Genomic DNA, 23,221 nt, shown 5'->3' with positions numbered 1-23,221 from the left:
CCTTCAAAACGTTTTAAATCAGAGGAGGAGTTAAAGAACTGGCATTGGGGAGAGGGAGAAAAGCAGCACACTATGAAGGGTTTTATAAGTCTGGAACATACATTGAATACAATGAGAAGTATGTATAACCACATACATATTTTTGGAAGCTCATCATGTCAGTATAGAAAAAGAATTTTAAAAGAAAAAAAATGTTGAGGGGCTGGAGCGATAGCACAGCGGGTAGGGTGTTTTGCCTTGCAAACGACCAACATGGCCGACCCGAGTTCAATTCCTCCGCCCCTCTCGGAGAGCCCAGCAAGCTACTGAGGGTATCTCGCCGCATGGCAGAGCCTGGCAAGCTACCCGTGACGTATTCGATATGCCAGACACAGTAACAACAAGTCTCACGATGGAGACGTTACTGGGCCCGCTCGAGCAAATCGATGAACAACGGGAGGACAGTGACAGTGACAGTGAGCATCGCCAGGGATAATTCCTGAATCCAGAGCCAGGAGTGACCCCTGTGCATCGCTGGGGGTGTCCCAAAAAGAAAAAAAAAAAAAGATTTCAGAGGAGGTAAGAAGAAAAAGCTCCAGATTAGACTTATTTGGGGAATAAAACATTTATTAAAGGAAAATCAACAGTTCTTAATAGGTACCAGGAAGGCGAGGGGGAGTCAGAGGGAGAAAGGCACTCATCGGGCACCCAATTCTACTAGGATTATCTCCAGCCACGCTACTGGACGGCGCACAAACTCCTCTGATCTCAGTAACTACTTAGGGCAACTGAATGGACAGTTGATCACAGGCTCATGGGAGATAAGGAGAGGTATAGTTTAAGACATATTATAAGGGAGAGAAAAAGGGGAGAGAACAGGATGTACAGTTCAAGAGTTATCCTAGATTCGATATAGATTAGACAGTTATTAACAGTTAAGAAAGCATGAATTAAAATGAGGCATTTTATCTCCGAGAAAATCTAAAAATTTTAATTTCCATTATTAGTGAATAAATGAGAAACCATCATTCTCACTACTTGGAAGTGGGGGTTGAAGCACAATTGTCCTAAATTATATTTTGTATGAAAGACATACAAAATGTAAACCTGATGGAGATCCCCTTACCTCTTAACATTCCCGATTTTTTTGATTGGTTTGGAACAGACCAGCAGTGAAGGGTGAAGGAGGGAGTGTGACAGAGGACCACACCATGCAATGACCTCACATAGGGCTGGGAAACTGTAAAGCACGCACTCCAACCCTCTGAGCCATTTCCCTAGTCAAGTATTCCCTTATCCCCCCCATAGAATTTATCTTAAAACATTGTACTTATCTTAAACATACTTTCTTATTGACTGACTGCCTTTATTTCTTCACGCTGCTGAAGGGAAGTATTAAGTACCTGCTACAGAGACAGGCTGGTAGAGGGAGACTGGGGACGCTGGTGGAGGAGACTGGTCAGTGGTGAAGGGACCGGTGTTGCGACATTGTACATCTCAATGTTATAAAGTTATTCAATCATAATACCGTACGACTGGATGAGATCTAAGTTCATTTTATTCAGTGACTTATCTCAAGTACCGAGGACATTTGTCACATCAGGGAAACTTGACAAAATATTTAAATGAGCAAATATGTGCAAGAAAAATGACTGATTCGGGGTGGGGGGTGGGGTTTTATTGGGGTTCTTCGTGGGAAAAAATAAGTATTGGTAAAGGGAAATGTGTTTGATATTTGCATGACTGAGACATAAACCTGAAAGCTTTGTAACCTTTCCCACAGTGATTCAATGGATAAATAAAAAAAAATAAAATAAAAAAAAAAAAAAAAAGAAAAATGACTGATTCAAACAAACAAGATGACACTATAGCTAACTGATAAAGATTTTTAAAGATAATAGGACCAGGGAGCTGGCTCAAAGGGCGGGAGCGCAGGTGTGGCCTGTGGGAGGCCCAGGTTCTAGCCCCAGAACCACATGCCTCACCCAAAGCACCTTCAGAAGCGACTCCCAAGCACTGTGTCAGGAACAGCTTCAGCATCATCTAATGTGGCCCTTCCTTGAAATCCCTCCCTCAGACAGATAAATAGAGTTCAGAAGTGGCAAGGACAGAGGAAACATAACTTTCTTAGATAAGTAATGAAAATAGACACTGGTATAACTTTTATAACTTTTCTGGAATACAATTCAACAACCAATAAAATTTTAAATTTACCCTATCCCATCCATCATACAATGGTGTAAAGATGTATACTTAAAAAGGTATCTGCCACAATACTATCTGAAACATATTTTTATCAATAATATTATATAAATAATGGAACATCCAAAAATATTATTGCAGCTAATTTACAGGAAAAGCATTACATACATAATGACATACAATCATATTCCACAGTGGATAAAAATTCAAGTTACATTAAAAACCCTATAGGAAGATATAATTTATAGACAAATATATTTTATAATTTATATAAAATAATATGTGGGTCTATCTATATGCAAAGAGAGAATATGGAAGTGTGGCCACCAAAATGTTAACAAAAATTACCTTCAGGTGCTTGGGCTTTAATTTTTATTTTCTTCTTTATGCTCTTCTTTATTACTTGAATTTTCTACACAGTATATCATCTTTCTAATCAGAAAAAACAAAGCTATTTTCATTTGAAAAACCTCAGAAGCCTGTGTTTCTAATCCCCTTATGGTATCAAACAGTAAGAAAGAAAACTTATTTTCCATCATAAGGGTTCTTCCACTTTGATTTCTAATTCACCTTAATCTAAGTCAAAGGTCTCAACGCTGCTGCGTTGTAGGAAACTATTCATGGAAAAAGAAGCCCACCAACAATGACCAAGCTAGTGTCCCTCGAGAGTAGCACTGAAGCCGTTTGAGTTTTTTAATTTATCTGGCACCTACATTGTGTTGAGCTGGCATGCACACACTGTTAAAACAGAAAACCAAATCAGCCCCCTTCAAAGTGTAACTGTTATTAAAGACTTATATTCTAATTCTAACACTTATATTATACTCAAATGGACAGCAGTGTCCATTTCTGTGCATAATTCCTAAAAAATATGAAGGATCAAAATGTCCACCTTACTCAGAAAAGCAATACAATTTCTCATCTACTGAAGTTTAGAAATTAATTCAGAAAACACATAATATAAAACAAAGAATATGATAGCAGAAAAATATGTAGGACATTATCCTGCATTTGCTACATGCATGATTATAAACAATTTACTTCTGTTTTTCCATTTCCTCACCTATAAGATAGTATCACAAAATGCTGTATGATTAACTGATGAATTACTCCATATAAAGCTCCAATATTTACCTATATCCCACATATCTAGATTACAATAAACATATTATTTATAATAAATATATCTAGTTTAAATATAAGTTCCTATCCCTTCATACTCAGATGGACAGCAGAGTTCATTTCTGTGAAACCTTCCTGGGCTTCCATAAGAAAGTTTCTTAGGTCTCCTTTTACAGAACCCCAATCAGATCTCAATGTCTAACAGCCGAGTAAGAGCGTCAACAAAGTAGGATACATATAAAATAAGATATATACATATGTGTATACATGTGTGTATACATGTATGTGTGTGTATACACACACACACACATCTTAATCACATGTATGTTTTCAGTACTTAGTACCATGCCTGGCATAGAGATAATACATAAAAATTGGCAGAATGGGCAGGGAAGAAAGAAGGAAAAGAATGGAATTTATCAAAGCATCAAAAACAAAACATTAATTCTAGTTATCATACAATTAGATCAAAGTCAAATCAATGAACTAGAAAAACTTATGTAGAAGAAGCCAAAATAAGCCAGTGCCTCAGAAGACTGAATCAGTCATACTACTAAAACACATTAAATCAACAGAAAATGTTCTTTAAAAAAGTCAAATTCAAGACTGCACATGAAGTCTTCTGGTGTCAAAATTTATTTCTGTATCACTTTACTGAAAACAGATCTTATAAAATGGGAACATGTGTCTTTTGACAGTATCTTAACTCCCACTTACACTTCAAATTCAAATAACCAAAACTGTCAAACTATGCATGTGGGTGTGCATGCAAACACCCCCACAGAATATAGCCAAAAAAGGCAGTATTTGGTTTTTCCCTTAACCATCAAACACTGTAAAGTAGTTACTATAATAGTCTAAGAAAACGTCCCTGGAACTATCAAAGAAAGGATCTGGACTAAAATAAATGTTTCTAAAAGAACTTCATTCTGTTAAAAAACACATTAAGAAAAAAAAAGAGAGATGTAAGTATCATAGTTGAATTTTTAACAAAGTAAAGCAAGAAAGGATTACCAATGTAAATAAATTACATTTTACCACAATCTACATGAGGAAAACAAATCACTCAAGTTGAAGAAATTTGTTCAAACTTTTTCTAAAGAAAATTAAAAGTACACACAATTCAGACTCCTCTAGTAGAAGTGCTATTAGGCCTACCTGACTGGAGCATATATGGTCCTTTAATTATCGTGCTAATTATGTAAATGCAAATGAAGTCATTTGTGTATGAAAACTATTTAGTCTCTTAATTTAAAATTACATTTTCACTAAAATTCTTTGTCCATTAAAAGCACACAGCAAAAGTTGCTTTAACATAAATAAGTATAAATAGAAAACCCATAAAACCTAAATGAGCCAAGTATAGACTAATGAGCTTTGGGGGAACCAACAAGGTGTTTTACATTTAACTACAGAGCAATTTCTAATTCAAAATCTCTTTAATATCTTTTAAGTCCTAAATTATCATTGGAAAATTATTACAAATGAAATAATTTAGATCATGGGAAATATTTCATTTCTGTCCATTTCAGCTCAAATATGAAATAACAAAACTGAGTGGATATACTGACTTCCTAAAGGTAAAACTTCCTTTTAAAACCCTGGTATTATGAAATATATTAACATCAACTTGAGGGAAAAAATATTTGGTTAACAGACAGACCAAATTATTACTACACAAAAAACACATCATAAAAATTTTTCCAAAACTGTAACCAAACAATAGAAAAATAAAGTTCATGTGGTTCAACCATTAGTAAAAATACACAGTAATTCTAGCCCATGCTTCACTTGAAACTGAAAGGAATTTGACATCCACCACTCACATTGTAAAATGAAGGTAGGGCTTATGTACAGCAGCAGCTGATGACTGTTTCTTTGGTGATCCTGAATGACAACTGGTCTCGAAAATTGATAAAGCATTCTCATCTTCACTATCATCTAAAATCAGAGTTTCTACATCTGTTTTAAAAGATTAAAAATATTAGAAACCTTTAAAGGCAATTACTATTAGTATCCTACCAAAAGGAAAGTAACTTTAACTTTAAAATGCAAGTTAACTAGGAAGTTGTATAACTTAATTACTAAGTTATGTATCAAGTAATACAGACTGACTGGGCAAACTGACAAACTACAGTAGCTTAAATTATAAAACTCCTGAGAGCATAGTACTTTTTACCTGAATTGCAACCTACAATGTTAAAAGCTACACTTAACATAAACCTAATAAATGTGTTAATTCATTCATATAAAGCAGTGTTAACGTGTAAAAGAGATGGGAGAAAACTCAGAAAGTGAATACCTTAAGTCTCCCATTTTTGTGTGTGAGTTTTTAATATATAAAAGTATTATCCCATAATGACACAAATGACAACTTATACAAGAGCTTCTTTATTCATATTTGTTTTCGTTTTGGGGCCATACCCAGCAGCATGTAGGGCTTACTCCTGGCTTTGCACTCAGGGCTCAGGGACCGTATGTGCCAGAAGTCAAATCGGGTCAGTCGTACACAAGGTAACCGTTACCCTACACACAGTACTATCTCTCCGGCCCCTCCAGGGCATTAATAAAATCAATATAAATATTATCATGTCAACTTTTCTAAAAATAGCAATTTTCCTACATACAAATATAATTTCCCAGTAGTAAATAAGTATTCAAGCAGGCATTCATATTGCCATTAAGCAGGGCTACATGCTCAATAATATGAAATACAAAGCAGTGCAATAGACACATATTCTCTATTCCTGGCAAATACAAAAAAAGTTAACACATAAGCACCCTTAAGAGAAAACTCAGAACTTATGCCTAAGAACTTGTTTCATTTTAACACTATGAACAAACAATTAATAGTACCTTCTTTCTTGTCGCTCTGGCTAATTTCAGCATGAGGAAATACTTTCTGTAAGACTGTGAGGATGTTGTTGAAGCTTCTTTCCAGCAATGGCCTTATGATGGGGGATAGTGCATGTCCCGAAGACATCACAGCACGCTGGGAAGCAGGCACTATATTCTGCATCGCATGGTAAAAATCTTGGGCATTGAGCACTATTGAGGAAACATCTAGCTGCAGTTTATGACTGCTAGCATAGATCTGGGGGTAACGTCTCCGAAGAGCAATCAGGGCAGCTTCAGTGCACAGGGCCTTGATATCAGCTCCACAGTAGCCTAATGCACAAAAGGAAAGGAATATAAACAAAGGTGAGTTCATTTTTCCAAATATGTAACTGTTTTTCAAATACACGTACTCCTATCTTAGAAAATAAGAGTAAATCAAAAATGATGTGCAATTTTGTCAGCAAAATGAAAACTGACTGGGGCTGGAGAGACAGCACAGTGGCAGAGCACTTGCTTTGCATGTGGCCAACCTGGGTTCAATACAGTCCCCTAAGCACTGGCAGGAGTGATTCCTGAGTAGAGAGCTAGGAGTAAGCCCCGAGTTTGGCTGGGGGTTGTCCAGAAACCAAAAGAGGAAGGAAAGGAGGAAAGGAGGAAGGAAAAAAAAAATACCAAATGAATTTACTCACTAAGACCAAAAATAGTGAGGCCAGAGCAACAGAACCCAGGTAGGGCATTTGCCATTTGCCTGGCACACAGTCGCTAGGGTTGATCCCCAGCATCCCATACGTTCCCCTGAGCACTGCCAGGAGTAATTCCTGACGCAGAGCCAGGAGTGACCCCTGAGCATGACTCTGGGTGGCTCCAAAACAAAAAGTTCTATTTTGGGGGTCACATCTGGCAGTGCTCACTGCTTACTCTTGGCTCTGAACACAGGGCCCTCTCATGGCAGGAATCAAGGGACTATCTATGGGGCCAGGGATGGAAAACGTCATCAGCAGGCTGCAAGGCAAATGTCCTGAGCCCTGAACTGTCTTGCCAGTCTCGTAAAGCCAAAAATATTTTAACTATTTTAATTAACATACACAAGCGAATGATACTAATTTTGTGTTCAAACCACTGTTATGACATTCTTCAGGAAAGATTTAGTTTCATCTCAATCTTTCATCATTATTCCAAATTATTAGCTTAATTATCATGATGTACTTAACTATCATTTTCTAATATTATTAACTTCCAAACACATAATACAGGGATATACAATGTATGAGAAAATTCTTTTTTAATTTATTGTGATCTAGTGTAACCCCCCACAAAATACTTTGAAGTTGCAATCTTCTCTGATATGATAGTTTCAAAAATATTAAAGAGAATAAAAATCATTTCCATGCTGCCTCTTTACTTTTTTTTGGGGGGGAGGGGTGGAGTTTGGTTTTACTTTGGGGCCACACTCAGTGGTGTTTAGGGCTTACTCAAGGATCACTCATGGCAAGCTTGTGGAACCATATGGGGTGTCAGGGATCGAACATGGCTTGGCACATGCAAGGCAGGCACCCTACCAGCTGTACTATCACTTCACCTCTAATATATTATTTTTAGCTGAAGATGATAATCTAGTTGTAGGGAATATGCCAACATGGGTTATACTATCCATAAAACATATTTATCTGACTACATAGTAAACCAAGCTCTAGCACTTCTAAGTCACTTCATTCATCTGAACGACAAATAAATATAAAAAATATTATGAACACTAGGATTTTTTTTTCCAACATCAGTAGAGCAAAAGGGAAAAAAAAGTTCAAACTAGTCCTAAATTGTTTCTTTGAATCAACAACTGAACTTCTGTTTAGTCACCTTTATCAATTATGCCAGCAGGGGGAACCACTTTAATTCTAAAACATGGCTGTAAACTCTTCAAGGAGAATCATGTTTATCTTATACCTCACAATGACTTTACGAAACACCTATAATATAAAATAAAAATGGTGACTAGACAAAGAAACTACGAAAATAGTCCCAGGCCCTAACTGCAGAAGAGAGCAGAAAAGGACACCCAGAGACAAAGCCATACAAATCAATGAACATACACAGCTATGAACAATATCTCTATTTTAATATCCCTATTAATTAGTAAAGCCAAATGATCCTATTAACCAAGTACAGATAAAAGGATTTTTGAGGCACAGTAACTTTATATATCAAAAAAGCATGAACACTAACACTATTTTAATCATGTTACTTCTATAGTATTTTAATTAAAGTACTTCAGCGAAATCAAAAAAGGTAAAATAAAAATACTCTTAACCTTACTCTCCCTTTTTCATAGCACTTACCACTTTATCATTTACCCATTGATCATTGTCTGTCATCCCAAATTATAATCAGACTCTGAAAGTAGGTATATTTGTCAGTTCATTAATGTATCTCAATACCAAGTACAAAACCAAGCTTGAAATTCAGTCAATATCCAATAATATGTGACTGAAAGAATGAATAGAAAGAGAAGACAGAGCCTGAGAGGGAGTAGAGAGATTAAGGCGCCTGGCTTGCAAAAATACCTTGTCTGCATATAGTTTGATTTTAAACAAAAATAGCATTATATAAAATATACCTACAGGGGATTCTTTTCTTTTTTTAACTTTTAAAAAATCTAAAGTAGGGATGGAAAGATAGTACACTGGTAGGGCACTTGCCTTGTACATGGCTGGCCCAGGTTCGAACCCCTGCACCCCACATAGCCCTCCCAACCCACCAGGAGTGATTCCTGAGCCAGGAGTAACTCCTGAGCACTGCTGGATATGCCCCCTGCCCCCCACACACACAAAATCTGAAGTCTTTCAAATTATCCTGTCACTGTCACTGTCACTGTCCTCCCGTTGTTCATCGATTTGCTCGAGCAGGCCCAGTAACATTGTGAGACTTGTTGTTACTGCGTTTGGCAAATCAAATACGTCACGGGGAGCTTGCCAGGCTTTGCCATGCAGGCGAGATACTCTTAGTAGCTTGCCGGGCTCTCCAAGAGGGGCGAAGGAATCGAACTCGGGTCGACCGGGTTGGCCCTGTGCAAGGCAAACGCCCTACTCACTGTGCTATCCCTCCAGTCCTTTTTAAACAATTTACTGGAAGTTAAAAAATTGATTTGATGGGGGGTTGGAAACCTATGAGATTCTTTAAAAAGCCTATCTTCAGAAATAGGGTTTTAGCTCAAAGGGCAGAACTTCAAAACCCCTGGCACCATATGGTCACCCAACCACTGCAATGAGCCTCCCCCGGGCATGGAGCTGCGAATATTCCCCCGCTACACACACGCACAAAATTTCAGTCAGAGCCAGGAAACTATTGAGAATACAGAAAACTACAAACAGATTAACAATTAACACTTGGAAACAGTGTTAATTACAGCAACCTCTCAAGTAAGTCTTAGAATAACCAAATTTAACATTAATTTCTCATATTTTCTATTTATTCATGAATAAACTTGCAAAAGTATTTTTCCCATGGCAAATATCTATTAGATACTTGTTCGACTAAATAACTGTGAAATACTGTTCATTTATAAAGAAAATGATCCATTTCAGAGGAAGTAAAGAATAAACTACCATGTTCAAAGAATCTAAACAAATTAGCCTCTTTAAACGCATATGAAAACAATACATAATAAGGTCCTATCCTAAATGCAATTGTTTGTTGTTTTTTAACCTCAAAGCAAAAGGGGAAAGGGTCTCTAAAAGATATTTGATGTATGTACTTATAACATTTGGTATAATAGGTTAATAACATACATAATAGCACTGTATTGTTCTTTTGTTTTGTTTTGGTTTTGTTTCTGGTTTGGGGGCAATACATGGAGATGCTCAAGGCAGTAATCCTGGACCTACAGCTCAGGGATCACTCCAGGTGGTACCTATGGGACCAAAGGTAGTGCCAGGGAGTGAACCAGTCACTTGCAGGCATGGCATGAACTCTAGTCGCGGGAGTTCATCTCTGTCAACTCTACTCAACTCTGTCTCAACTCTGTCTCTCAGGCCCCATGCTCATTTTTTAGAGTAATATAAAAGCTAAAGCAGAAAAATAACTCAGTTGTGATTTCTTATTTATATGGAAGCACTGGATTTGTCCCCAGATAAAAGGGGGAAAAGCTTATCAAACAGAAAGAAGTACATTTTCACACATTATTATTAACAGAATTATACAAATTTATCATCTTTACATTTATTGCTATATCATAGCTATGGCTCTGAACAATGAAACACAAAAACTGATTCATAACCCCACAATAAACATATTGAATTATATTCTCTTTAAATTTAATATTCCAAATAAACACACTGACAACTTTTGGGCGAAGGAGGGGTCACATTCAGCAGGGCTGGGGGTATTCCCAGTTCAATATAGGAAGCCACTCTTTGTGATACGTAGTAGGCTACGTAGTTGATTCTCCGCACCATCTCCCCAGCCCTATTCTGAGAATGTTTTGCAAGTGACTCTACACAAAAATATGAGAACTGATTGAGTGATAGAAGTTATTCTCGTATTAGACTCTGAAACAGAAATAAAAGTATTATCATAACCACAGCTAAGCAGAAACCATGCACCCTGGTTTAGGTTTCTCATAATTAGTAGATTTTTTTCCATCTCAAAAGGGTTCTCTTAATGGGAGAAAAAAAGATGAGATTATTTTAGAAATGCTAAATATATACCACAACTTTTTGAAAATTTTAAATTTATATGTAAAAAATCAATATTTCAGAGGAATTATCTACCTATATTAATTTTACTATTACAACTCATATTTTGATGAAGACAAAAATCTTTATAGCAAAGAAAAAACACTCTTTAGGACCATTATAAATTCTTAAGATTTTTAGAAAGACTGAAATAAAAGTTATTCAAGAGGTTAGATTAAAAACAATGTAATCATAATTTTATCAATTCATTTTTTTATTAAAGCACCAACATTACAGAAGGCCTACCAGTACATTTTCATGGTTCTAACCTCCTTTACAAGAAACAGAATGGAGAAATTTGGTTAGATTTAAGTTCCTCATTAATCTTAAATTCTGATTATTGTGCACAAGTTCAGTACATCAAAGTTATCTTAAGCCTTCAAAAATCACTATTAAGCATGTAAACACCACCAAGCAGTTGGGAGTTTATTTCAAAGTAAAAGTTACCAAAGCCATAACCTCTGACAAGAGGTCAACTATCTTTGCAATTGCTTGATACTGCCCACTCTTTCTTAGGCATAAACTTTATGGAACCTGAATGCAACCATGTTAAAACACATTTACAATATATAGTGCTAAGTTTATAATGAATTAAAAACTTTGCTACTATGGCATTCCTGTACAAAGATCCTCAACTGACTTTATAAAGTGAACTGTTCTCCTTAATGGAATAAATGTTACAACTAAAACCAGAGTCATTTAATCCTAGCAGATTTTTTATGTCACTCTCCAGGAAGAAACTGATGTGTGTATGTATGTGTGTATAAAAGTACATTTTATCCCACCATGTACACACACCAAAAAAGGGATAAGAACTTTTCTAGTCCTGTAAGAAACTTTACCTTAATATTTTTAAAATTCAATGAGAGCTAAAAAAAAAAAAAAATCACTTGGAAAAAAAATAGTGGTCTTTGAAACTTAAAAGAACTCTTTAAATGAAGGATCACTCTGTGACAAATTCACAGAAGAACCTATAGAGATTTCCTAGTCTGAACTGTACTCTAATATATCATAAAAATAGAAGAAATAAAAGGGTCTAATGGCAAAAAGGGGAAAAAAAGACTGGATTTTGTACCAAATACCACCCTCTCCCATAAAGCAGCACAAGGCTTTGCAAAAGTCAAGCCAAATTTACATGAAATGGGTTTGGCGCATGCTCTCTTATACCAGGCAAAGCTTAAATTGGAGTAGTGCTGGAGAGATTTACGTTTTCTCCTCACCAGTAGATGTCGAGGTCTTTGTGGTTCAAAAGCTGAGGGATGCTGCTTCAGAGATGGAGGTCCCTGTGGATGAAGAGGATAATTCGGATGTAGCTAACTGAATGGACTAATTTCTATTTAAATTTTAATTATCTGATGGTGGTTCACAATGATTTTTTTCACTATGTTGTTCTTTCTGGTTTTGGTAACTTTCAAGTTTTCCCAAGTAAGCTGGTTTGAGGGGTTTTCTTAGAGAGTTCATGGAGAGTTTTTCTTAATTCATATTTTTCAAAGGTATGAGAGGAAACTAGACAAAAAGAGAGGCGGAGGGGAGGGAAAGCACCTGTGTGTATATACTCAATGCTTTAATATTTCATTTGTTTTGATTCCAGACCTGTTTAGAGCCAAACCCTGAATTCCAATTCCACAGATGATCATGTACTAACATAAAATGCTTCCATGTGTCCGTTTAGGACAGTACTGTTCATTCACTCTGTTGGAAGATCTTCCACTCTGAATAAGTTAATGATAACTGCAAAGTTTGACATTTTGGGAAATACCAGCATATGCCTTTAGGCATTTCTTTGAAGACTCCTTTCACTCAACTTCTTTCTAAACCACAGGCATGAAGATGAGTATAATATGTATCTGCAAAGTAAAAAACTACGGCCCTGCTTTGACATGGACTATGCTCTCAAGCATAAGCTTTCTTATCTTAGTTAAAATATGAGTGGGAGTGAAGTCATAAGAGGCAATATTGTGGACACCAGTATTATTATGGAAACCCAGCACTCAATGAAAAGTATATTCACCCAATTGCGCTAAAATTCAAATTTCTAAGAGTCCTTAACTTCAAGTGAAACGGAAAACTATGTTTAAGCCAAACGCATCTAATACACAAAGACATAACTATATTCATTGATTTTCCAAACATGAGGTAAAAGGGAGATTCAGCAGCACAAACAATGATGGAGAGTTCAAACAGTTGCACTCACCAACACATTTTTCTGCCAATTCACCTAAAAAAGCATCTGATAATTTTGGATTCCAGTCCCTGGTGTGGATCTGCAAAATGTGTTTTCTTGCCTATGAAGAAAAGTACAAATAAAAGTATAAATAAGTATATCACTAACTACTCAGATGAATTAGCTGAAAGTTAAGAGCCAGCCTCACCCAAAATAGGGCAATGATTTTAAAATAAATTTAAACATCTTGGCATCCACACCAACTCATATTCCCATCATAACTCTAAGGTGGATAATATAGATATTGCCTTTGCTTCATAAACAAAGACAAAGTATTTTGAGAAAAATTACTAGTGGTGGTGTCAGAACAATAGTACAGCAGGGAGCCTGCCTTGTATGCAGTCAACCTGGGTTCAATTCCCAGCATTCCATATGGTCCCCCAAGCACTGCCAGGAGTAATTCCTGACTACAGAACCAAGAGTAACCCGTAAGCAACACTCAAAAAAAGAGAGGGAGGGGAATGAGGGAGGGGAATGAGGGAGGGAGGGAGGGAGGGAGGGAGGGAGGGAGGGAGGGAGGGAAGGAAGGAAAGAAAGAGAGAGAGAGAAAGAGAGAAAGAAAGAGAAAGAGAGAGAGAAAGAGAGAAAGAGAGGAAGGAAGGAAGGAAGGAAGGAAGGAAGGAAGGAAGGAAGGAAGGGAGGGAGAGAGAGAGAAACTTTACCAACGGCACACGGTAATCTCTAGTTTCCCTTCAGGTATTACGTAAGGAAAAAGATAAAACTTGCGGCTGGATAGCACAGAGGGTAAGGCAATTGCCTTGCATGCGGCCAACCCAGGTTCGATTCCCAGCATCCCATATGGTCCCCCGAGCACCGCCAGGAGTAATTCCTGAGTGCAGGAGCCAGGAGTAACCCCTGTGCACTGCTGGATATGACCCAAAGAGGAAAAAAAAAAAAGATAAACTTGTCCAGGGAGACTAGTACACATGCTTTGAATGAAGAAGACCTTGATCTCTGGCAGTGCCAGTTTCCCTAAAGGAACAATTAGGATGCTACGGACTCCCTGAGGAGCTCTGATGTCACCCCAAACAGAAGAAGAAGGGGGAAAAAAAAGATAACCAGCTGACTGAAGTCTTTGCCACATACACAGGGTTGGAAACAATGTTAGGGAGGTCACATAGTCACATAGTACAAAGCCCTTGAAATACAGACTTCCAATTAAGAAGGAAGACCCAAGGACTTAACTCAGTGTACATACTTTCCATAAAGAACAAGCACCCCTCCAGAACAAGCAATGATAAAGATTCATATTGTACCACACAGAAAGCCACCCATCACATTAACATTATTTTTTTTAATTTAAAATACATGGGGGCTGGAGTGATAGCACAGTAGGTAGGGAGTTTGCCTTGCACATGGCCGACCCAGGTTCAATTCCCAGCATCCCATATGGTCCGCTGAGCACCGCCAGGAGTAATTCCTGAGTGCAGAGCCAGAAGTAATCTCTGTGCACAGCTGGGTGTGACCCAAAAAGCAAAAAATAAAATAAAATAAAATTGTGTCCTGGTCACACTAACAACATTTCAAGAACTCAAGAGACGCAGTGCCTATTGGCAACCATACTAAACAACTGGGCTGGAGCAATAGCACAGCGGGTAGGGCATTTGCCTTGCAAGCTGCCAACCCAAGTTCGATTCCACCACCCCTCTCAGAGAGCCTGGCAAGCTTCCAAGAGTATCTCGCTCTCACGCAAAGCCTAGCAAGGAACCCATGATGTATTCGATACGCCAAACACAGTAACAATTGTCACAATGGAGACGTTACTGGGGCCGCTCAAGCAAATCGATGGACAATGGGAGGACAGTGACAGTGACTGGACAATTGGCAGACAAAGACATAACATTTCCATCATCACAGAAAATTCCATTAGACAATGTTCTTCGAGATGTGAGGATATTTTTCATTTTAATTTTTTTTTCATTATGGTAACAATGGCTTATGTGTATTTGGGAAAGAATGGTAACACACAACACATTGCCCACCAAACTGTCAATATCCCTCCAATACAATCCCCTGAACCTCTCAGTCTACTCCCAGCTTCCTGGTAACCTCAAGTGTGTGGTCAAAGTCTAAGAACTGTTTCCATTAGAAAATTTATGTTCCCTTTCTTTGTTTCTTTATGTACCACATAAATAAGATCATCCAGTGTTTATTTGCTTTTTTCACTTAGCATAAACCCTCCAGTCTGATCCATGTCACAAAACACAAAACTTGCAACTATTTTCTTTATAGCTGAATAGTACTCACATTGTGTGCATACATCTTGGGTTGTTTCCAGAGCTTGACTATTATGATGCTGCAATGAACATGAGGGGCACGAGGAATAGTGTTCTTTTCAAATTAATATTACTGTATTCATTGAATACATACTTCAGAATGGAATTGCAGAAACATATCATGGTATTTGTAATTTTCTAAGAAATCAGGATACAGTTTTCTATAGAGGTTGGCCAATTTATATTCACATCAACTTTAAATGATGGTTTCATTTTTTCCACATTCCAAACCAACACTGTCTCTGGATTTTTTTAATATAAGGCCATTCTTACTGGTAAGAGGTGATCTCATATTTTTGCTTTTCATTTCTCTAATAAGTAGAGACAACCACTTTTTTCATGCACTTTTGGCAAGGTGTCTCTTCTGTCCAATTTTAATGAGACTTTTATTGTTTTGAGTTTTGCAACTTCTTTATGTGTGTGATATTTGCCCTTTTGTGTGTGGGGAGGAGGCAGAGGAGAAGGGGACCTGACATTCCTCTTAGTTCTGCACTTAAGAATCACTCCTGGCGGCTCAGGGGACTATGCTGGAAACTGAGCCCCGGTCAGACGCATGCAAGGCAAAGACCCTTCCACTGTACTACCTCTCCAGCTCTCCAATTTCATTCTTTTGTATATGATTATCCACTTTTCCCATTGTTAAAGAAACTTGCTCTATTTTTGTGCTTTATTTCCTCTGTCATAAATTAACTACCTGTATAACTAACGACTTATTTCTGGGTTCTACCATTTACTCCCGCTGAGTACCCACTTTTATTCCTACTTCACACCACTTTTATTACTACAGCTTTACAGTATAAAGTCAAAAAAAAAAAAACACGATGCTTCTCACCTTTTTTCTCAGGAATCTGTTGGTTACTTGAACTGTTTTATGGCTCCAAACAATCATTAGTAAAGTCCACTCTATTTCTTAAAGAATACCATAGGAATTTTGAACGGGATTCAATCAATAGGTGTAATATTTTGGGTAACATGGTCATTTACACAATGTCGATTTTTTTTTCTTTTTTTTTCCTTTTGGGTCACACCTACAATGCTCAAGGGTTACTCCAGGCTCTGCTCTCAGGAATCACTCCTGGCAGTGCTCAGGGGACCATACGGGATGCTGAGAATTGAACCCTGGTTGGCTGCGTGCAAGGCAAACACCCTACCCGCTGTGCTATCGCTCCAGCCCCACAATGTCAATTCTTCCTATCATTTCCTGTGCCTACTACATCTTTTAACACTGTCTTATAGTTTTTGATGTAGTCTTTCAGCTTCTTTGTTGATTTCTTGACACATTATGCTATTTTGTGCAATTATAAATGAGATGCTTTTCTTGATTTCCTTCTCTTCTAGATTGCCTATAGAAATACAACTTACTTTTGGGTCTGGATTTTGCAGCCTGCCACTTTACTGAAATATTTCTAATAATTTTTTTTGGCTTTTTTTTCTTTTTTGGGGTCACACCGGTGATGCTCAGGGGTTCCTCCTGGCTTTGCAGTTAGGAATCACTCCTGGTACTACTTGGGGGACCATATGGGATGCTGGGAATCGAACCCGGGTTAGCTATGTGCAAGGCATACGCTCTACCCGCTGTTCTATTGCTCCAGCCCCTATTTCTAATAATTTTTTAGAAATTAAAAAATTCTGTGCATATTGTCATAACACCTGCAAAAGTTAATTTAACTAGGGACAGAGAGAGAGAATAGTAGGGTAAGGCACTTGCCTTGCACACAATCAATTCAGGTTCAATCCCTGGCATTGCCTATGGTTCCCTGAATCCAGGCAATAGAGATCTCTGAGTGCAGAGTGAGGAGTAAGCTCTAAGCACAGACAGGTATGGACCCAAAACAAACAAATTTAATCTTTTCTTTTTCAGTATGAATCCTATTATTTGTTTACACTGACTAATTATTGTGGCCAGAACTTCCGATTCTATAGTATATAATACATCCTTGTCTTGCACCTAAACATAAAGGAAAGAAAGATTTTTAATTTTTCACCACTGAGTAAGAGGCTAGTGGATTTGCTGTATATAACCTTTTAGCAAAAACAGACAAAAGGAGTTGCAGTGATATTATAGTGCATAGGGCTCTTGCTTTGCATTTTTCTAACCCAGTTTATATCTTCAGCACCCATATGGTCCCCTAAGCACCACCACAAGCAATCCCTGAGCACAGAACCAGGAGTAAGACCTGAGCATTGTTGGATATGACCCAAAACAACAAAATAGATATAAAATTTTTCTCAAAAGAGCTCTCTGCATATACTGATATGTAGATCTTATTTTTTTTGTTAAACCTAGGAGTTGCATGATCTATTCTGGAACTGTGATTCCCACATAGAACTAGGAACTACAAAATGAGGACAATATAGAATGCAACACAAAATGAAGGATAATGCTGAAATGAACAGTGTCTATGTTTTTAGATCTAAGCACAATGCCCAAGGCTGGGGAAAATCTAAAAAGAAGCCCCTTGGGGCTGGCGTGATAGCACAGAGGGTAGGGCATTTGCCTTGCACACAGCTGACCTGGGCTCGATTCCCAGCATCCCATATGGTCCCCTGAGCACCGCCAGGAGTAATTCCTGAGTGCACGAGCCAGGAATAACCCCTGTGCATCGCCAGGTGTGACCCAAAAAGAAAAAAAAAAAAAAAAAAAAAAAAAGAAGCCCCTGGGTTATTTTGCTAACATCTAAAAAATGTCCCCAGACCAGTAAAAGATATTCCAGAACAAGATCGCTAAGACCTCCTCATGCTAAAGTAGACTACACCCACTTCAGTCATGTTTTCCAGACCTAATGCAGTGGTACAGCACAAGAAGTTGCATCTATATGAAGAAACTGATGCTGCATATTCTTTTCCTATCCAGACAAAGTTGGCTAAGTCCAACGCCAATCTAAAGTTCATAAATTGAACTGCCAATCCAAAAATAAGAGAAATAGTAGTGTCTGTGCAGACTGATGTTAATATATGAACTGCTAGACACAATGTAACTATCATCTTCATTTCCATAAAGTCATCAAAACCATTCTAATCACTGAGATATCTATGTATGCAAACCAGGCATTTTACTTAGAGATCTAAAATCAAAGCCAAAATTCATAAAAGTATCTTCTTATTTTCTTCATATTGATGAATATATGGAATAAATGTACTCATTAGATCTATTTGATATTTTAAACCAACTGAAAAGTACCATGAAAAATAGTGAATACTCGAGATTAATACCCAAGAATAGCTGAGATCAGCACCAGGAGGATTACTCCATAACTTAGAGGCCAGCCAGGTATCCTAGAGGAAAGGGCAGTTCAGATAGAGAAGGGAGCACCAAATAAAGGATGTTTGGAGGATCCTCCCAGGAGGGGAGATGCATGTCGAAAGTAGACTATGGACTGAACATGTTTGCCACTCAATGCCTCTTTTGCAGACCACAACACCCAAAAGGAGAGAGAGAACACAGGGGATTGCCCTGCCACAGAGACAGGGCGGATGGGGGGATGGGGGTGGGAGGGATATTATCCATGGTGGTGGAAAATGGGCACTGGTGGAGGGATGGGTATCTGATCATTGTATAATTGAAACCAAAGCACAAAAAATTGTAAATCTACAACTTTAAAAAAAAAGAAAATAAAATAAAGGGAAAAAAAATAGTGAATACTTTGATATGCCAGACACAGTAACAACAAAGTCTCCAATGGAGACATTACTGGGCCCGCTCGAGCAAATCAACGATCAACGGGAGGGCCTTTACCTTTACCTAGAGGCATATAACCTAGTACATAAAACATAATTACTATAATCTAGAGAACGAAAGAGTAAACAAACATTAACAGTGACTTAGGCAAGTATTTCTCTTCTTAAACTCAAGTTGTAAGGGGCCGGAGCAATAATACAGTGGGTAAGGTGTTTGTTTGCCTTGCAAGAGGCCAACCCAGGTTGGATGCCCACCCCCTCATAAGGTCCTGAAGGCCCACCGGGAGTGAACCCTGAGCAAAGTGCCAGAACTAAGCCATGACTGAGGACTGCCCAGTGTCCCAAATATCAGAACAAGCAAAAACAAAAAAATCTCAAGTTTTCAGATAATTTTTAATAGAAAAAGACTAAATTATTAGGTAATTAGATTCTTTCAAATATTAACTAAGATAACCCATGTCACTGTCACTGTCCTCCTGTTGTTCATCGATTTGCTCAAGCGGGCCCAGTAACATTGTAAAACTTGCTGTTACTGTATTTGGCATACTGACTATGTCACGGGCAGCTTGCCAGGCCTTGCTGTGCGGGCGAAATACTCTCAGTAACCTGTCGGGCTCTCCGAGAGGGGCAGAGGAATCGAACTCGGGTCAGCCACGTACAAGGCAAATGCCCTACCCGCTGTGCCATCACTCCAGCCCAAGATAACCCATAAGCAGACCTTTATTTTTTTTTAATTAATGCATGGGCCGAAGATATAGCTCAGAAAGAGAGCACTTATGTTCATGTTGAAGGCTCAGGGTTTTATTTCCACTGACACAAAAAATTAAAATCACAAAAAATCACAAAATAGCCATGGAGGTGGTTCAGCTGTAGAATACTTGATTTGCATGCGTGAGGACCTGGATTAGATCCCCAGCACCACACACACACACACTTTCTCTCTCTCTCACACACACACACACACACACACACACACACACACACACACACACACCACAAAAACAAAAGAATCACAAAATTTCTCAAAACATGTATCTGTATGTATTTATACTGTGTTGTGTGTATAGAGTATGTATATGTTTCCTAATCTTAATATACTGAAAGCAGAAACATTTTTACCTTTTGATCAGGCAGGTTGAAAAGGAATTCTCTGTCAAAACGACCAGGTCTCCTGAGAGCAGGGTCTATAGAATCAAGTCTATTTGTAGCACCAATGACAACAATTTCACCTCTGTTGTCTAATCCATCCATAAGAGCAAGGAGGGTTGACACTATAGAGCTGTAACAAAATTTTCAAACAGAATTTTTAATTATTATATAAAAACTTCTTATACTTCCATCGTATTTACATCCTAATAAAAATTATAGCATTATATCTTAACCCAAATCATGCAATATACAGAAATCTTTTTTTTTTTCTTTTTGGGTCACACCTGGTGATGCACAGGGGTTACTCCTGGCTCTGCACTCAGGATTTACTCCTGGTGATGTTCAGAGGACCATATGGGATGCTGGGAATTGAACCTGGGTTGGCCGCATACAAGGCAAATGCCCTACCCACTGTGCTATCTCTCCAGCCCCAGAAGTCATTTTTTAAAGTCATTTTTTAAAAGTAATCAAACAATGAATCAACAACTATAACATCAACATACAAAAATGAGTAAAATATATATACTTTGTCAAAATTAACCTTTTTTTCTGCTTTAATAAATTATGAAGGGGTGGGAAATAGCTCAAAGGGTTAGAGTGTGTGCATTGCATGCCAGCAACTTAGGTTCGATCCCTGACACTGTACGGTCCCCAAAGCACTCAGTCAGGAGTAACCACTAAGAACCACTGAATGTGGCCCAAAAACAAAAAGAAACTTGTAGAAAGTAAAACAGAAACAAAGAAAAGGAGAAAATAGTTATCAACTTTGCACTGATAAAACTCAACCAATTCAGGGGCTAGAGCGATAGCACAGCAGATAGGGCGTTTGCTTTACATGCCGCCAACTCAGGTTTGATTCGAGCATCCCATATGGTCCCCCAAGCACCGCCAGGAGTGATTCCTGAGTGCAGAGCCAGAAGAAACCCCTGAGCATCGCCGGGTGTGACCCAAAAAGAAAAAAAAAAAGAAAACCTCAACCAATCCAGAATATATAAAGAATAACAACTGAGCAGTAAAAAGAAGGCAACGAACGTGGGTTGGGGATGCCTCACATTTATGAGGGCCTTGGTTTAATCCCCAACCCTGCAAGAAAAAGAAAAATTCACTCAATTTTAAAAGAGTCCAAATACTTAAATGGGTATTTCTCCATGGAAGTTATTAGAGACAAAGTCCATCATTAGTTTTTGCAAATACTCAAAACAAACCCAAATGAGGTAACATTTAATTCCTCTCTGATCATTATAATGAAAGAGACAACTAATAACAACTGTTAATAAGTAGAGAAAATCAAATGCTTATACACTGACTAATAAGTAAGCAAAATTGTATATCTTGAGAAAAGTTTCTTCTACTATTAAACATAAAATTACCATATGATTCAGCAATGTTCATAAAAAACTTGTACATGAAATGTCTACACTTTATTCACAACAGCCCAAAAGTGCAAGTAATTGAAGCAACTCAAATGAGCTCCAACTGACAAATTCATAAATTAAAACCAATATAGCCACATAGTGGAATACTATTTGTCAATAAAAATAAAGTACTGGGGCCAGAGCAATAGCACAGCTGGTAGGCTGTTTGCCTTGCACGCGGCCAACCTGGGTTCATTCCCCAGCATTCCATATGGTCCCCTGAGCACCACCAGGAGTAATTCCTGAGTGCAGAGCCAGGAGTAATCCCTGAGCATTGCCGGGTGTGACCCAAAAAAGGAAAAACAAAAATAATAAAAATAAAAATAAAGTACTTAGAGATGGTGTGCAGCATAGATTTTAACATGGTGTTAAATCAAGTAAGAGAGCTACAAAGTTCATGTTTCATGTGATTTCATTTATATGAAACAAAGATAAATCTATACAAACACTGTAGTACCACAAAGTATATTTGTGGGGTTAATTAGGATGAGAAGGTGAGACAGTGGTGTCTAAAAAATACAAGGTCGGGTCAGAGCAATAGTACAGCGGATAGGACATTTGCCTTACATGCAGTCAACCTGGGTTCAAAACCCAGCATTCCATATGGTCCCCAAGCACCAATCGGAGTAATTCCTGAGTGCCAAGCCAGGAGTAACTCCTGAGCGTCCCTAGGTCTGATTCAAAAAAGCAAAACAAAAAAAGAGAATACAAGGTTTCTTCCTCAGGAAATGAAAATATTCTATAATTGGGATGATGGTTATATAAACAAAATATACTAAGTCACTAAATCAAAAGTTTAAATTGAATGATCTATATAAAGACATTATCCACACTAATATTGAAAAAAGTTTAGTCTCTGGAAAGAAAGATGGCGGCCGCACGGGAGCCTTGTGGAAAGCGGGTTTGAGCCGGGCTCGGGGGAGCGGCGGGGACCTCATGGGAAGGGGGGCTTTGTGGGCCGTCCCCCACGCCCCACCGAGGTCGCCAGCTGCCCCCCACGAGCGGCTCTCCGGCACGGCCACGGCCCCGGAGGCACAAGGACTTAGCACAGAGAACCAGCCGCTTGGAGCAGAAAAGCAAATGGACTTGTGTTGATCCGCGCCACCAAGCCTGCCCGGAGGGGGAAGGGCGTTGACCGGCCCGCCCGCTCCTCTCTGGAAAGAAAGATGGCGGCCGCACGGGAGCCTTGTGGAAAGCGGGTTTGAGCTGGGCTCGGGGGAGCGGCGGGGACCTCATGGGAAGGGGGGCTTTGTGGGCCGTCCCCCACGCCCCACCGAGGTCGCCAGCTGCCCCCCACGAGCGGCTCTCCGGCACGGCCACGACTCCAGGGCACAGAAACCAATCTCTTAACTAGCTAACTTTTAATAGAAATTCTTCCAGGGTCAATAAGTAAAATAGCAGAAATTCAAAACCGCGCGGCCGCTATTGCGGCCGCGCGACATCATTTTATTCTTAAACCAAGTTGTAGAAAGCAAATCATTTCACAACGCTGTTTCAGCATGTCTGATGGGGGGGGGGGGGGTGGGTCGTAAACTCTAAACAATAATTGTGCATCTTCTATCGAAATAATCTATCTAGTCAAAGTGGATAGAGTATTAACTAGAACTC

The 23,221-nt window shown here is 38.5% G+C and overlaps 1 protein-coding gene across 3 annotated transcripts in view; it reads right to left on the bottom strand.

Moving 5' to 3' along the window:
- Window positions 1–23,221, bottom strand: part of ATAD2B (ATPase family AAA domain containing 2B) — a 144,498-nt gene that overhangs the window by 63,754 nt on the left and 57,523 nt on the right. For all 3 annotated transcript variants that reach the window (XM_056123673.1, XM_056123682.1, XM_056123690.1), the window contains exons 14-17: window positions 20,169–20,328; window positions 13,066–13,156; window positions 6,160–6,471; window positions 5,130–5,265 (exon numbers count right to left, since the gene is read on the bottom strand). In XM_056123673.1, the coding sequence (XP_055979648.1) occupies window positions 5,130–5,265; window positions 6,160–6,471; window positions 13,066–13,156; window positions 20,169–20,328 (699 nt within the window). The remainder of the gene's footprint in view (window positions 1–5,129; window positions 5,266–6,159; window positions 6,472–13,065; window positions 13,157–20,168; window positions 20,329–23,221) is intronic.

Source organism: Sorex fumeus, unplaced genomic scaffold (genome assembly GCF_029834395.1).
Source record: "Sorex fumeus unplaced genomic scaffold, SorFum_2.1 ptg000006l, whole genome shotgun sequence".
In the NCBI taxonomy this organism is placed as follows: domain Eukaryota; kingdom Metazoa; phylum Chordata; class Mammalia; order Eulipotyphla; family Soricidae; genus Sorex; species Sorex fumeus.
Note: the sequence above shows the minus strand (reverse complement) of the source record. Positions and strands in the feature narration are given on the sequence as shown.